Here is a 15,148-nt window from a genome sequence, read left to right on the forward strand (position 1 = left end):
GAGCGAGCACAGGGAGAGGCAGAAAGACACGCTAGCAGACTCCCCGCTAAGCTCAGAGCCAACGTGGGGGCTCGATCTCTCGACCCCGAGATCACAACCTGAGCCGAAACCAAGAGTCGGGCACGCTTAACCGCCTGCACCACCCAGGGGCCCCCACACCTCTCATTTGATCCTCAAGTCATTTATAATGAAAATAGTAGCAATCGTAAAGTAGTAAAAAGTACAATAAAAATAGTAAATAAAAATAAATAAAATAAATAAAAATAATAAATAAGATCGTAAAAGTAGCTTACTCTCTGTGGGCTGCAGGTGCTCTTGCCTGTGCTGCGCTGTTCTAAGTACCTTCCAGATAGTAAGTCAATAATTTCAGTTCTCGCAAACCCCACGGACAGGCACTCTTGTTTCTGTCATTCTGTAGAAGAGGAAACTGAGGCACAAATGAGTTAGGTAACTTGACCAAGATCAAACGGCTAACAACGTAGATGCCTAGACAGACGACATATTTTTTTCCAGTCAGGAGCCATGGGCTGTTGCAGGGATGTGGGTGAGAGATGACGCTGTCCTGGGCCAAGGTGTGAGGGCGGGAGGGAGGAGGATGGATTTGGGAGGTGTCCAGGCTACCTCTTTAGAAGACTCAGTGATTGGCGGACGGGGGGTGGTGGTGGGGGGGAGAGGAGAGGTAGGAGCTGAAGATGCCCCTTCGGATTCTGTGTCCGTCAGCCACATTGGATGGTGATCGATGATGCCATTCAAGAAGGAGGAAGGGTTGTGGGGGCAAAGACCGTGAGTTCGGCTAACGGTTTGTTGAATTGGAGGTTGACCGTGGGCTCTCAAGTGGAGACATTCAGGTAGAAAGTGTCCTACGTCAGGTTCCCTAGAAGCAGAGCCTGAGACAGTGATTGCGGATCAAGGGCTTCATTAAGGGAGAGCGAGACCTGCCAGGGAGAGTAAAGGAGGAAAGAAAGGATGGGTGGGTGAGTGGCAGGCTGAACTCAGGGGTGCTCTGGAGCTGGGCTTTTGTCCCTCCCTGTGGGCCGTCACTCATTGGCTGTAGACCTGGGTAGGCAGTCAGCTTCCAAATGGGGTCAAGTGTCCCTGGGCAAGACTTGGGAGGACGTTGCAGGTGTGAGTCATTATTAGCTGCACCCACAAGGCGGGGATGGGGCACGAAAATCACATAGGACCGAGAAGTCTGAACTAGAGGTCAAGATTGGAAGGTTATGAGCAAACAGCAGGTAGTTCAGTGGGAGAGTAGATTGCTCAGGGGTGGGCGCAGCATGAGAGGAGAGGCCGAGTAGGTCGCTGTGTATATCAGGATGGTTGGGTAGCTCAGCGGGTCAAGGGCTGCGCAGGGCATCCACCCCGTCCTATCAGTCACTCCCCTGGCAGGCCTACATGCTCAATCTACACGGCCGTATCCGGTATCCCTGCAGCTCGGAGAGCAAATACTGCAAAGGACACTAGGAAGAAGTCGTGGAGGTGAAGGGAGAACTAGGAGGTGATGGTCCTTGCGAGAAGGCAGCTGAGGGCCCCAGTGTTGGCCTGGCTGCAAGGGTCGTGCTCCTGCATGTGGACACCTGCCGCTCTGGCCAGGTGCCCGGTGTTAAAGCAGCAGGGCAGGGGAGTTCGGGACCCTGGTGAGGGACTGTGCACAGAGAGGGATGTGGGCATGAGGACAGTGGGGGCGGGGGGGGGGGGGAGGCCGGAGTCTCCACGAGGTTGTCTTCATGCTGAGAAAGCCTCTCCCCGCTCAGGCACTTGTCCCAAATCAAATACATGTGCATATGTTTGGATTTGTTAATGTGGGTCTTGTTAATACTGAGTTAAGTGAGCCCTGTTCCTCCTGGAACAGCTATGTATTTCCAGAGAGAAACTGTGGAAAACCCTCTCACTCGAGGAATGCCGTTCCCGGGTGATTGATTTCTTTTCTTTTCTTTCTCTCTTTTTCTGTAGATATGTGAGTGAACTTCATCTAACCAGATTAAAAGGGAATGAAGGAGGCACTTACACGTTTCAAGTGTCCAATTCCGATGTCAATTCTTCCGTGACATTTAATGTTTATGTGAACAGTGAGTAAAACGAATGGTTCCTTATCTTTCTATTTTTTATTATTTTAAGTTGTGGCTCGTGTTGGTAACAGCTGCAGAACTGAGCTCATTGTGTACTATGTAAATAATGTCTCATGATAATTTTGACCTTCACAAAGACCCCGCGGTTTGGTGGTTGGAAGAACGTGTACGAAAACCAATTCCTTGGCCTACATTTCACTGACCGCACGACCTTGTAGAGGTCACTCAGATTCTGGGTGCTGCCTTTGAAGTAAACAGAGGAGCCATAGAAGTTAAAAATAACAGTCGTTTGAGGGAAAATGTATTATTATTGATCGTTGAAATGGGGAGCCAGAGGTTGAGTAGGACCTGGAGTGTGGTGTTAGTTGGGACAGAGATGCTGTCGAGCTCTGACATGATTGCTTTGTCACAGTGCTTTCTCTTTCGGGGTTGTGATATGGCTCGTGTTTAGCTTGTTCTCCCCCTAAAACGAATGCAGTATCGACCCAGCCCGCGGGACCCTCCGGCATAGCATGTGGGTGCTGTGGGGGAGGGAGCAGGTGCTTCGGGTGGGAGGAGAGCTTGGGGCATGGGAACCCAAACACCTGGGTCCTGCCCTGCTGTGGCCCCCACAGCATCTTAGAGAAAGGTCTTTGCACAGAGGTTGAGGCCAAGGGACTGAGCTCACCAGCTGGGGCTTCTGCCCTGTGCAAAGTGTCTTCTGGCTCTAGTCTACTACGGCCTGTCTGCCCATCCAGGGAAGGACAGCAGGTGTCTTCCACACCGCAGCAGCCAGGGACCAGGGGACGGGGCCTCCAAAGACAAAGAATTCCAGGGGAGTGGCCAACAAGATGACCATTGGAATTAGCCATCCTGGGTGTGTGTTGGGGGGTGGGGGATGAGGAGACAGCCTGGAACATTCCCTAGGGAACAACTTGGTAACTCTGCAGAGCGCTTCCAGTGTGTTGGGCTGCAGGAGGGCGGTGGGAACAAAGGATGGGTGCCAGTTTCTTGTCCTCAAGGAGCTTACTTGCTGTGAAGTCATTGTACAAAGTTGCTTCATTGGTGCTGCAGGTCAGTGGTGTGGGGTGGGGGGAAGTGCGATCCAACTGTGAATGAGGACAGGAAAGTGATAGGTTTCAATGGCTAATTGAAAGGCAGGTTTTCAATGGCTAATCTGGGGTCTTTTAACTATACCCTCATTTCCAAGACCCAGGTGTTCTTAGGTGTTTAGATAACGAGGGTCCCATCTGTGGAGCTAAACAAGTTTCTTAATAACTGCAGGCCTTGTCAGGAACCTTAATGTGCTGGTGTGTATTATACCTCCCCAGGAAGGGGGTGTGGAATGGGGTGTACAGCTCAAACTGGTTTGACCACAGACCTACCTTTTTTGAGGAAATCGTGTTAATTAACATCTCAGTTCCTCAGAACTGATTATATGGTATCTCATTGGCCTGCATTTCAAATATGTCTAGATTAATTCAGATGTTAATCAGAGGCGCTTAGCATATTACACATGGGCAAGATTATCTGCTTCTGAAAAATCTCACTATTCAAGTAACTTAAGAGACGATTACAGGTAAATCAATATCCTTACAAGCATCATATGCATACTGTCCACACTAAACTGGATTTTTGGGTTCTCTGTAGTGCAGTGCTTCTCAAACTCTCTCTGGAAAAGGACCTTTTTTAAAAAAATTGCCAGTTTATTCTGGAACCAATCACTAGGAGGGTGAAATGAGTAAGAGCAGACGTATGCAAAATGCAAGTTTAAATTCTTTTTTTATTATGAGATTCAGTAGATAGAAAATTTATACTGTCAAATTGCTTCTTGTAAATGCTCATTACCAGTTGGTTGCACTTACCCCTTGAGGACCAGTAACAGTAGATCACGGCCATGGCCTACTCCACAGACCTCAATTCTCAGGGTTGCTCAGTAGTTGGGAATTTTATAAAATTCCATTTGCATCTCTTTTTCCCTGGCTTCAAGGTCAGGGAGGCATTAAGATCTGTTTCTCTGCCCCCTTCTCATGCTTCCATTTACTAGTGTGGTCTGCCAGTTGGCTGTGAGTCACTGACCTTAGAAAGGTGTCTCTGAAGTCACCATTCTTTTTCTCTGGTGACAAAATTGCTGCCATTTTCCTTGCCAGGCCAATGTGCCTGCTGGTGAACTGCCTATTTGAAACTGGATAGGAAACAGCATTAAGCTTCCCAGATGATTTTTTTATTTTTTATTTTTTGTGGATTCCCTATTGGGGCAGAAGGCCTTTTGTGTATTCTGGGCCCTGGGTTGCAGATCAGCATTTACTGATCTCCGGCTTCACGGCACCGGGCACACAGATAAGGATGGTCTAGTGTCTCCCCACTTAGTTAAGTTTTTCAGGAAGTCTTTCGTTGATGTCAGTTTGTTACAGACACTTAACTGACAAAAGGTACTTCTTTCACTTACCCAACACATTGGACTTCTCGAGCTCCGAAGCCTTTGACAGACATGCTATTTTTGTGTGAAGCTTAAAAACAACTACCTCTTCTGAAGTGTGTTCAATTGCTCTTTACAGATAAAAGGTAGCTAATTACTTTGTTGATTTTTTTTAATTGAAAAAGATTTGCAATGTTAAATTTTGAAATTTAAAATTGGAGGGGTGGTGTCCATCTCGACATAACATTTTAGCTGAGCCAAATACAGACGCAGATCTGCTGTGTGATTTATTCTGTAAATAAGCTTAGCCCCAAGGATGAAAGGAATTCGGCTGTGCAAAAATTAGAATTGATAGAAATCAGAATAATAAATGCATAATATTCGTGCAGAAATTCAGTGACTTTTACTCAATGACATTGATGCATAATTGCTTAATAAATTCAGCGCTGAGAAATGCTTACGAAAACCCACGATTTTGAATGGTTAAATGTTTGATGGTTGAAAAATTCATTTGTTTTAAAAACCCTGCATGTAGATTCGAGTACATTGGGGGTGTGTGTGTTTTAATTGCTTATGTGGGAGGCTTTAAAAAATAATCATATTCTGTCAGTTTATGTTAGAGAAAAATATGTAGCATATTAAACTTGAAAATGTTTTAAGTCTGTTTTTAACTTCTCTAACCAAGCCATGATTTCCATGTCTGTTCATTTGGCTCCGTGGCATTAAATGTGGTTTATAAAGGCCAAGACCTATAACTTGTTTGCCTTTTTTCAGCAGAACTTCCAGTGCAAACTGATGGGAGGTTTTTTGGTTTTGTTTGGTTTTGTTTAGAGAGAGTGGGAGAGAGTGTGGGGTGTGAGTGGGGAGGGGCAGAGGGAGAGGGAGAGGAGGAGAATCTCAAGCAGACTCCACATCCAGCTCGGAGCCTGACGCGGGGCTGGATCTCATGACCGGAGCTGAAATCAAGAGTTTGATGCTTAACTGAGTGAGCCACCCCGGTGCCCTTTTTTTTTGGGAAGGGGAGGTCCTGGGGAGAGTTTTCATTAAAAAACAAACAACAAAAGCCAGCGATTCTTTGCATTGAACTTGCATTACTGTAATCACCCTTGCCAGGCCTGTTGAAGATATATACAGAAATCAGATGCTTAGTTCTAAAAAGAAGTTTGAGATCTTTGGTGAAAATGGCTATTTGTTTCCTTTGCAGATCAAAATTGGGAGGAAAGTAGAGTTCTAAAATCTATACAAACACCCAAAAGTGCTTTCTTTTTTTTTTTCTTCTTAAATATATTTAGCTTACAATGACATGATATAATAAAAGTGCTTTCTTAATAGGACCTACTCTTTCCAAAATTCCTGGAGGTATTAGAAGAAGTGACACCACTGAGATTCTATAGGTAGTCTGTGATACTCGGTTAGAAACCTGTGGTCTCCTTGCTTATAGTAACTGTCACACAATAAGGCTTTTGCCAGATCCAGGACAAACAAAAGGCCAAATGTACATTTAACTCTAAGTGATACACTTGTTCTTTTCCCTCTCCACCCAGTATTTTTGAATACATTTCAAGCATTATAGTGGACTTAAATGTTAATCAGTAATGTACATATTTTACGAGTTTATTTTGGCATATGATTTCAAATAATCCCATGTGAATCCTGAAGTAACATACGTAATTGTGGAAGGAAAGTATGATTACTGTGATAAAGCAGTTGTTTTTCAAACGTGTGGAATGCTTTTAAGAAGATCCAATAAACTTTTTTTCAGCTTTATTGGGGTACGCTTGACAAAATTGTGAGATATTTGAAGTGTATACATGACTTTGATGTATGTAAACATTTTGAAAGGATTCCTCCGCCCCACCTCATTGAGTTTATTAATGCATTTGTCACCTTACATGTTTACCCTTTTTGGTTTGGTTCTCTGGGTTTCTTGGGGGGCGGGGTGTTTGTTTTGTTTTTTGGTGGAAACACTTAAGTCCTACTTTCTTAGCAAATTTCGGTTATATAATACAGGGTTATCAACTACAGTCATCATGTAATTCATTAGATCCTCTGATCTTACCCATCTTACACCTGTTTGTATCCCCTTAATGCCCCTCCCTGTTTCCCCCATCCCTTAGATCCTGGCAACCAATTTTCAGCTCTTTTTTGATGAACTTGATTTTTTTTTTCCCCCAAGACTCCATTTAAGTGATACCTTGCAGTATTTGTCTTTCTGTCGGGCGTATTTCATGTCACATAACGCCTTCGAGGTTTATCCATGTTGTCACAGATGGTAGGATTTCCTTCGTTTTAAGGCTGGATAATATTCCTCTGTGTGTGTGTGTGACATTTTCTTTCTCTGTTCATCCATCGAAGGAAATTGAGGTTATTTCCATGCCTTGGCTATTGTAAGTAATCCCGCAGTGAACATAGGAGTGCAGATCTCTCTTCGAGGTAATAGTTTTGTTTCCTTAGGATATATACCAAGAAGTGGGATTGCTGGATCATAGGGTAGTTCTCTTTTTAATTTCTTGGGGAACCTCCATGCCCTTTTCCACAGCAGCTGTACCAGTTTGCCTTCCCACCAACAGTGTGTGAGAGTTCCTTCTCCATACCCTCGTCAACATTTGTTCTTTCTTATCTTTTTGGTAATAGACACGCTAACGGTGTGGGTGATAGCTCATTTTAGTTTTGGTTTACCAGTAACTTTAAAATGCCTCTTTAAAATGTTATCTGATAACATTTCCAGATCCGCATTATGCATCTAAAATTTGTGGTAAATGGTCTCTAGGGGCCATAAATAGGTCTCTCTCCAGTCTTAAAGGTCTACCCTTCAATGACAGCCTAGCCAGTTGAGTCAGAGGACCTCGGTACTCAGGTGGTGGTAACAGGAAAGCAGGCAGGACAAGCAAGATACGGAGAAGCCGGGGGCTGGCCTTCACCGTCGGCCTTACCTGGAACACGTGTCATGTGACGTTAAGCTAGATTGCCTCTCCAGTTAACTCTCCAAGTCACCGACTCTACTTCATTTACAGCAGAGTGGTCAAAGGGGGTTGAAACGATTTGAGGAAATGCTAAATAATGCATTATTTCTAAATCACCGTATCATGTAATTAACATCCTGTCTGCTGTGAGCAATTATTTATAGATCATACAGTGTACCCATATCAGTCCAAGTCATAAATCATCCAGAATGAGGTCTCTTGATGAGAAAGCTTCTCTTTGACCACATTTGCAAAATCTGGGCTCCCTTTTATGTAGTTTTGGTCATAGTTAAATCTAGTTATGGGTGGCTAAACTCTCCTTCTAGGGAGAAGCCACTCGGAAGGGTAACACCCTGCAGACAAAGCCGCACATTTGCGGGAGGGGAGGGCAGACTGTCAAGTCAGCCACGTATACAGATGGCTTGGACGGCCTGCCAGCCAGCCCTCTAGGTTACCCACCTGGCTGGAGGTCTCAGGGACCTTCACCCAGGTTTAAATGGTAATGTGGAAATGTGCGGTAGCCTTCAAGGATTGCTTAGTTGGGGGACTTTGGGTCTGTGCTGCTTATGGTCCCCATGAGGTGAGAGCACAGTTACTAGAACTTTGCCTCTTCGGAAGGTAGAAATGTTTTCTACCTTCTGTCTCCATTTTTTTCAGGGCCGATAGGACCTTCCAAACATTTGGGTGTCCAAACCATGCTTGCATTAGAGGCTAACACACTTGATTGTTGAGTTTTGCTTGAGAGGCTTTGCTTTTCAGTGTTTTGTTTTTTTCCTACTAGATGGATTCTATTATATCTACTCTTACATTAAATTATTGGATTTTTTTTTTTTTTTGTAGAGCAAGATTGCGAGCAGTGGGGAGGGGCAGAGGGGGGGAGAGAGAGAGCCCCAAGCAAGGCTCCACGCCCAGCCCAGCGTGGAGCCCCACGCAGGGCTCGATCCCACAACCCCAAGATGATGACCAGAGCCGAAATCAAGAGTGGGATGCTCAACTGACTGAGCCACCCAGGCACCCCGAAATTATTGGAATTCTTAAACATTAAATAAAATCAGTGCTGAATGGAACTCCTTTCCGATTTATTTACTTGCTTTTGAGAATTTGCTGTAAAGGTATCACAGTAACCAGAAATGCAGTTTGGTTTGTGCAGACATTTGTATACATGTGTTTTTAAAGTAAAACAATATGCGAAGGGTGAAAAAATTAGAAAATGTAAAAAAGCAAAAATAAGCAACTTTTAATTGTACCTGTTAAAGTTTATTTACATTTTATAGATTACCACTGCTAATATATCCCTTATTGTATATGTTCTTCCTGAACATTTTTTTAAACTTTGTGTTTTTCTTTTGCAAAAATGAGCTCATACTGCTTCATAAGCTTGTGTTCTGGTGCTGAACAATGAGTGCATTGTGCATACCTTTCCAGAATGCAGTACTCTTCTTCAGCCTCGTTTTGGTGTCTCGTTGCATGGATAGTGCATAATTTTTTTAACCCATGTCTGGCACGGTTTTGAAACATTGTGGAGTATGGATTGGGTCACAAATGATGTGACTAGGGTTTTAAAGAAACCCATCAGATGCTTATTTAAGGTTTATAATTATCTTGTTTAATCTCAACTGAGTGACCTTGCCTAAGTGCCTGCCAGTAAATAAGGTTATCATCTGTCATTATCTTCCATGCTCCCGTGTCTTAAACATATGTCACAGAAGAAACACTGTGCTGGCTTTTGGGACAGTTCTAATTTAAGGAATAATTTTCAGATCTTCTTACTGGGGTTGCTAATCTATGTAAAAAGAGGCGCTTGTCTTTTTACATTAATCTTTTTATAGGTAGTGTGTGTTCATTTGCGATACCTGACAGTGTCTGAGCTCTGTTTTTATTCTCTATTACTGAATTTGAAATGAGTTTTTGTTGTTCAATTGCTTGGGAATTATGAGTGTTGTTTTGATGTGACACTTTAATACTTCCTTCTCCTAATGAAGATCTCTGTGGCTGCAAGAATTGCTGTAGACATTTAAGTTGAAAGAAAAAAGGGGTATCACGGCAACCTACTTTTAAAGTAGAATTGGATTCTCTTACATTCTGAAAAACATTTAGGAAATGTGTCGGTATTCTTTTTCCTTCATGTCTCATGAGAAAAGTTGGTCTGGTATTGCTAATTTGGGGGATGTAGTAAAACGCTGGACCTGTTTGAGAACAGGTAACCTGTCTAGATGGAGCCCTTATTGGTGTGGTCTGGCCAGTGTTTCATGTTTATGGTAGCAAAACAGGAGAAACAGGTTTAAGTTCTATCACCACGTCAACTTCTGCTAGGAATTGAACATGAACTTGGGGCATCATTTTCTAAAAACAGTCTGAGTATTCTCCTTCCTATTCATGGAACTTGGACTCTATGGAGATTTCCTTTCCAGTGGAGCCATATATGTTTTGACATCAAATTAGCCCCATTCATGGATACATGTACCCAGGTTCACCTATAATTTAGTGTGAATTTAAATTAAGCCAAGAATAGGTGCATAATTTTCCCATGGGTTTCATGTCAATAACCCTTGTCCACTTTTGAATTACGTGGCAAAATGAATTCACTGCTTTTCCTGAGTAGAAAACTAGCGTTTAACCCCTGGCCGCACTCCACACGTGTGTCCCCACCCGCCCTCTGCATGTCCGGGTCACATGCATGCATTCCGTGGTGCCCTTGGAAACCAAGCACGGTGATTCTGGCTGAGGAAGGCTTTCTGCAGGTAGTTGCAGCCCATTAACGTCGTCTCAGGACTGGGAGATCTTTAATGGCTCTATGGACAGAGTCGTGCTAGGGCTGAATTCTGCCTGCAGCCGATTCTTGAAGGGCGCATAAACTGAAACCTTTTTTTGAATGGTTGAAAAAAAATCAGAAGATTTTGTGAGACATGAAAATAAAATTCAGATGTCAGTGTCCGTAAGTAAAGTTTATTGGAACACGGCTGCACACATTGGTTTGCATGTCTGGCTACATTTGTGGTACACAGTGGCACAATCCGGTAGCCGCAAGAGAGACCCTGAGGCCCACAAAGCCTAAATTATTTACTGCCTCACCCTTTACAATAAAAGTTAGCTTACCCCTAGTTTAGAATATCACTTCATTAGGAGGGTGATTTTTTTTTTTTTTTAATGGTAAACACTCCTGTTAAAGACAGCTGGATATAGGCGACTGTAGTTGAAGTTTTGTTTCATTTGCTAAACAAACTTCTATCAAAGTGCCCATTTGCTAGTTTCTGGCAATCTTTTTTTTAATTTAATTTTTTTAGAGAGGGAGAGAGAGAATCTTAAGTAGGCTCCACACCCAGTTTGGAGCCCAGTGCGGGGCTGAATCTCACGACTCTAAGGTCATGACCTGAGCTGAAACCAAGAGTTGGACGCTTAACCAACTGAGCCACCCAGGCGCCCCTCTGGCAATATTTAACAATGTGTAAAAACAAAATATATTTTCAAGATATCTGTTCTGGGGATTTTTTTTAAAAGTACACTTTTATATAAGTAAAAGTTAACCTGCATTTTTTTACACCCTTGTTTCAGCTGATTTAAGTTCCTTTATCACAACAGTGTGGCAGGCATGTAGATTTGATCCCGGCCCAAATAGTGCGAAATTGCTGCAAAGCATTGCTGTGTGGCCATTAAAATACACCAGCAGACCCACAATCGTAAAAACACAATGCATCCTTATGATCCCTCTTCGTTTAGTCTTTTATTGTTTGGAGACTTCAGTCTGTGTTCTTTGCTGATGATAGCGTGTGGGCAAATGGGCATTTCTAGCAGGAGCTGGTCGAGGTGGTCAGGGGTGAGAGGAGCTCAACTCAGAAATGCTCACCCATCCGTTACTCGTGGATCTTTTCCCGCCCCCACCCCCATCCCAGTCCCCGCTCTTATTATCTGTGCTGTGTTCTTAAAAATTTGTTTTGTTCTTGCCTTCCGTATGGACCTGATGGTGGCGAAAAGGGATGTTTTTCAAGATCACATATCTTTGGGGCAAATCGGCAAATGGTTAGGATTTTTAATGGCATGAGCCATGAATTCTCAGTAGAGTCCTAAGCACTCTGAAATCAGCCTACGAGTTGATCAGTGTTGTTGGAGACACTGGAATGACTCAGGTCCACAATGCTTTGAAAGGAGAAAAGGCTATTTTCTTAATCTCCGCAGGAAATACATAACTCATGCACCTCTTAGGCTTATCTAAACCTCCAACTTGGGAGGAATTAGGGAATGTGTCATTTGGTATAGTGCTGATTGCAGAATATCTCTGAAACCACAGCTCAGATTTAACCTGGAGAATTGCAGAGTTATGTGTCTTTAAAAGCAAAATGCATATTTAATGCCTTACACCGTGCATGGAGGCACTTAGGAAATGCAGATGAGCCCAGATTTTCGTTTTTAGGAATCAGATTTATACCTAGCTCATTCTTTATGCATTAAACATTTTCGTAGTGCAACTTGCCATGTAGAGCTGAAACTGTACGCGTGTAATTTAGCCTTTTCAAAATGAGGTCTGTCATCACCAGTGTTAGGGACACGGCTGGGATTAGGGTGAGGCGCCTGGGGTGTAAAATTTTAAGCAGGTGCTCACTCACGGTGCCAGCCCTGTATTTGCGAGACCTTGACGAGGGTAGGTGCCTTCTTAAATTCCACAATCTACGTGCTTCTCTTGCCTCACCCTCGTCCCGGCCCCGACCAGGGTCTTTTGGAGGTATGATAAAAAGGTACACATTGCTGGGTCAGATTCTCAGTTTACTGAATATCTGGGATGGGGAAGGGGGTGGGGGGCAGGAATGTCCGTTTTAATATTTTTTTCTTAGTGTTTCGAATGCACATTAAAGTTTAGAGACCTTCTGAGCTTGGTTGGCCAGGCTAAGGACCAACAGGACAGAAGCTGCTTCTGCTAGCCTCGGGTTACAACCGGCCTGAGACAGTAGCTTAAAAATCGGCCCAATTAACCAGCACACGGGAACAAGTAGGCCAGCTGGACGGCGCCACTCGCCGGCCCTGGCCGTTGTGTAACTGCTACCAGGTGTCACGCTGGAAGGCTTGGCTCTTGAGCACTTGTAGCCAGAGTGAAATGTAACTGATTATGTAATTTTGAGCTGTTCCAATTTTTTTAATCAAAAAATGTTTTATTGGTTCATCATTAGCTAGCTACATGTTCATTGTAAAAAAAAAATTAGAAAATAAGTCAAAAGAATAAAATAGAAACTATCCATAACCTGACTACCCAGAGATAACCATTGTTAACATCTTAAGGTACCCCCTTCAGCTTCAGCTTTTTTCTTTTTTTTTTCCTATTGAATTAGTATTTAATTCCACTCTGAAAAATCTATCGTGCGGCATTAGGAAGGATGGGTGACAAAAGGAATGTCAATGTGAGGGAATCTGTCTTAGGGCCTTGATTGCCATCTGAGTCCTCTCCAAGTTATCTTCGCCATCTCTGCGTCGACCCTTCCCTCTCCCTTTAATCTCAGCGTTAAAGCAAAAGTCACACGACCAGGTAGAGGTGTGGCTCTCTGACGGCCCACTGTTGTAAAAGAGTGGAAACAGTGTCCCTACCCAGCAGAGTCACCAGCAGGCTCTTCTCCCAGGCCCCTTCTTGTGATTCTATTCGAATTCCTTTGACCCTGAGGAGCTTGGTTCTTTGGAGGGGACTTCATCGTTCAGACCGCTCTTACCCTGCGTCTGCCGCAGGTCAGACTCCGCTCTGAGTCAGAGGTACGATCGGGAAGATGTGGTTCTGCCCTTGAGAACACAAAGTCTGATGGAGGAGGCAGACCAGGATGTTGTATGAGAGAGGCAGGTGCTCTAACATGCTGCGGGGATAGGGAGGAGAGACCGACCAACTTGGCTTTGGAGAGTTGGGGATGGCTTGGAAAAGGAGATGACACTTTGAAAAGAGTCCAGAGAGACCTGCCTTCTGGCGCCTGCCGTCTTCAGCAAATAGCATTCTCCTAAAGTTCCACTGTTTTTTTGTGTTCTGTCCTACTTTTCAGCCCAATCACACAGTTGCCCATGATAATTAAATGAGACTTGCCAGATGGATGCTTTCGCAAGACGATGGCTCGTCTTCTTGCTCTATTTGTGAAAGCTGGCATTGGATCCAAACTCTCAAGGGTGCCCCTACCTTGAGGTCGCTTTGGAGTGCCGCTCTTTTGTGCGCATGAGCCAAATGGCCTGTCTGTGCTCAGGGCCAGGCCGAGTGACAGGTGGGTGTGCCGTGCACGTGGACGCTGCTCCCGCCAAGCCATTTTGCCTGCAAGGAGATGAGGTGCTGAGAGCCTGTTCTCCGGTGTTCCCGTCCTTTGAAGAAATGAGCTCCTACGCTTCTGATCTGTCGGTTCTACCTTCTCACCACGTACATTCTTCCTATCAATTGCAACATAATCGAGGTCAGATTCCCAATGCATCGGGTTAAAACACAAACACATTATTTATCACACTATCTTCAGCAATTTTTAGATCACTGACGAGAATATTCAGAGTGGCAAATACAGTTAATTTAATTGGTAGCAGACTTGATTAACCAGGGGTAGGTACTCTGAATAGAAAGTAATAGCTAACTCATTAATGATTAATAATCTGTTTCCTATCTGTTACTCCTGCTTCCTTCTTTGTGTAGCTATCTCATTTAATTGTTGCGGCATCATTATGAGATGGGGCCTGTTGCTATTCCCATGGGACACAGGAGGGCAGAGGATTGGTGAGCGTGGGAGCCGGCCTGCAGGTCTGCCTGCCCTGCGCAAGCCTCCCCTTGTTCTGTGCCTGATGCCATACTGAGGATTCAGGGTGAACGCATCCCCACCCCTGCCATCAGATCCTTAGGGCTTAGCTTACTCATTCTCAAAGCATTAGAATCCTTCAAATATATTTCCAATAGAACAACTGAACATAATAGGGGCGCCTGGGTGGCTCAGTCGGTTAAGCGTCTACCTTGGGCTTAGGTCTTGATCTAAGGGTCCTGGGATCGAGTCCCGCATCAGGCTCCCTGCTCAGTGGGGAGCCTGCTTCTCCCTCCCTTTGCCTGCTACTCCCCCTCTTTGTGCTCTCTCTCTGTCAAATAAATAAATAAAATCTTAAAAAAAAACAAAAAAGAACAACTGAACGTAATAAGTTCATTTTCCTTTCACTTTAGGAACTAATCTCAAGAATTTTCAGTGCTTTAGGGCACTCTTGATTGAATACCAGTTGATTATTGTCGTTACCCAGAAATGTCAAATTAGAGCATTCCTGCTGATACAACTTACTTTTTCAGTGATTGTACACAGGCTTAGATATATGTATGAATAAAACTCTTGGGCTGGTTTCCTGTTAAAGTTTTCTGTCCATATTTTGCATTTGAAATACAAATTTGGAGGTAAAAGCCCATATTGTATTTTACTCTTATGTTTTGGCTTCTCTGTAAATAGGACAATTCAGTTCTTTTATTTCTGCCCACTCCCTTCTGCCCTCACCGTCCCCCCCCCACAAAGTACGTTCCTGTTGGGAGGGGTATGGGGGGGGGCCTCTCTTCTGTAAGTCCTTTTAATTTTATCCACTCCAGTCTGCGCCATAACTTGAAATTCCTATGGCAGATTTAGTAATTTGAAATTCTGATGGCAGGAATCTTAAACAGGATTTCCACCTTCACCACAGTTGAGAATCCTAAAGTTTGGATTCGAAGCCGTCTTTCAGATTCCCCCTCACTGGAAACAGAAACCCGGCCA

General features: G+C 44.0%; 1 protein-coding gene across 5 annotated transcripts in view; it reads left to right on the forward strand.

Annotated features, from left to right (window-relative positions):
• The window catches only part of KIT (KIT proto-oncogene, receptor tyrosine kinase), an 81,266-nt gene that overhangs the window by 48,672 nt on the left and 17,446 nt on the right, over positions 1–15,148 (forward strand). For all 5 annotated transcript variants that reach the window (XM_026508909.4, XM_026508906.4, XM_026508910.4 and 2 more), the window contains exon 7: positions 1,954–2,069. In XM_026508909.4, the coding sequence (XP_026364694.3) occupies positions 1,954–2,069 (116 nt within the window). The remainder of the gene's footprint in view (positions 1–1,953; positions 2,070–15,148) is intronic.

This window comes from Ursus arctos, unplaced genomic scaffold, assembly GCF_023065955.2.
Source record: "Ursus arctos isolate Adak ecotype North America unplaced genomic scaffold, UrsArc2.0 scaffold_9, whole genome shotgun sequence".
NCBI classification, from domain to species: domain Eukaryota; kingdom Metazoa; phylum Chordata; class Mammalia; order Carnivora; family Ursidae; genus Ursus; species Ursus arctos.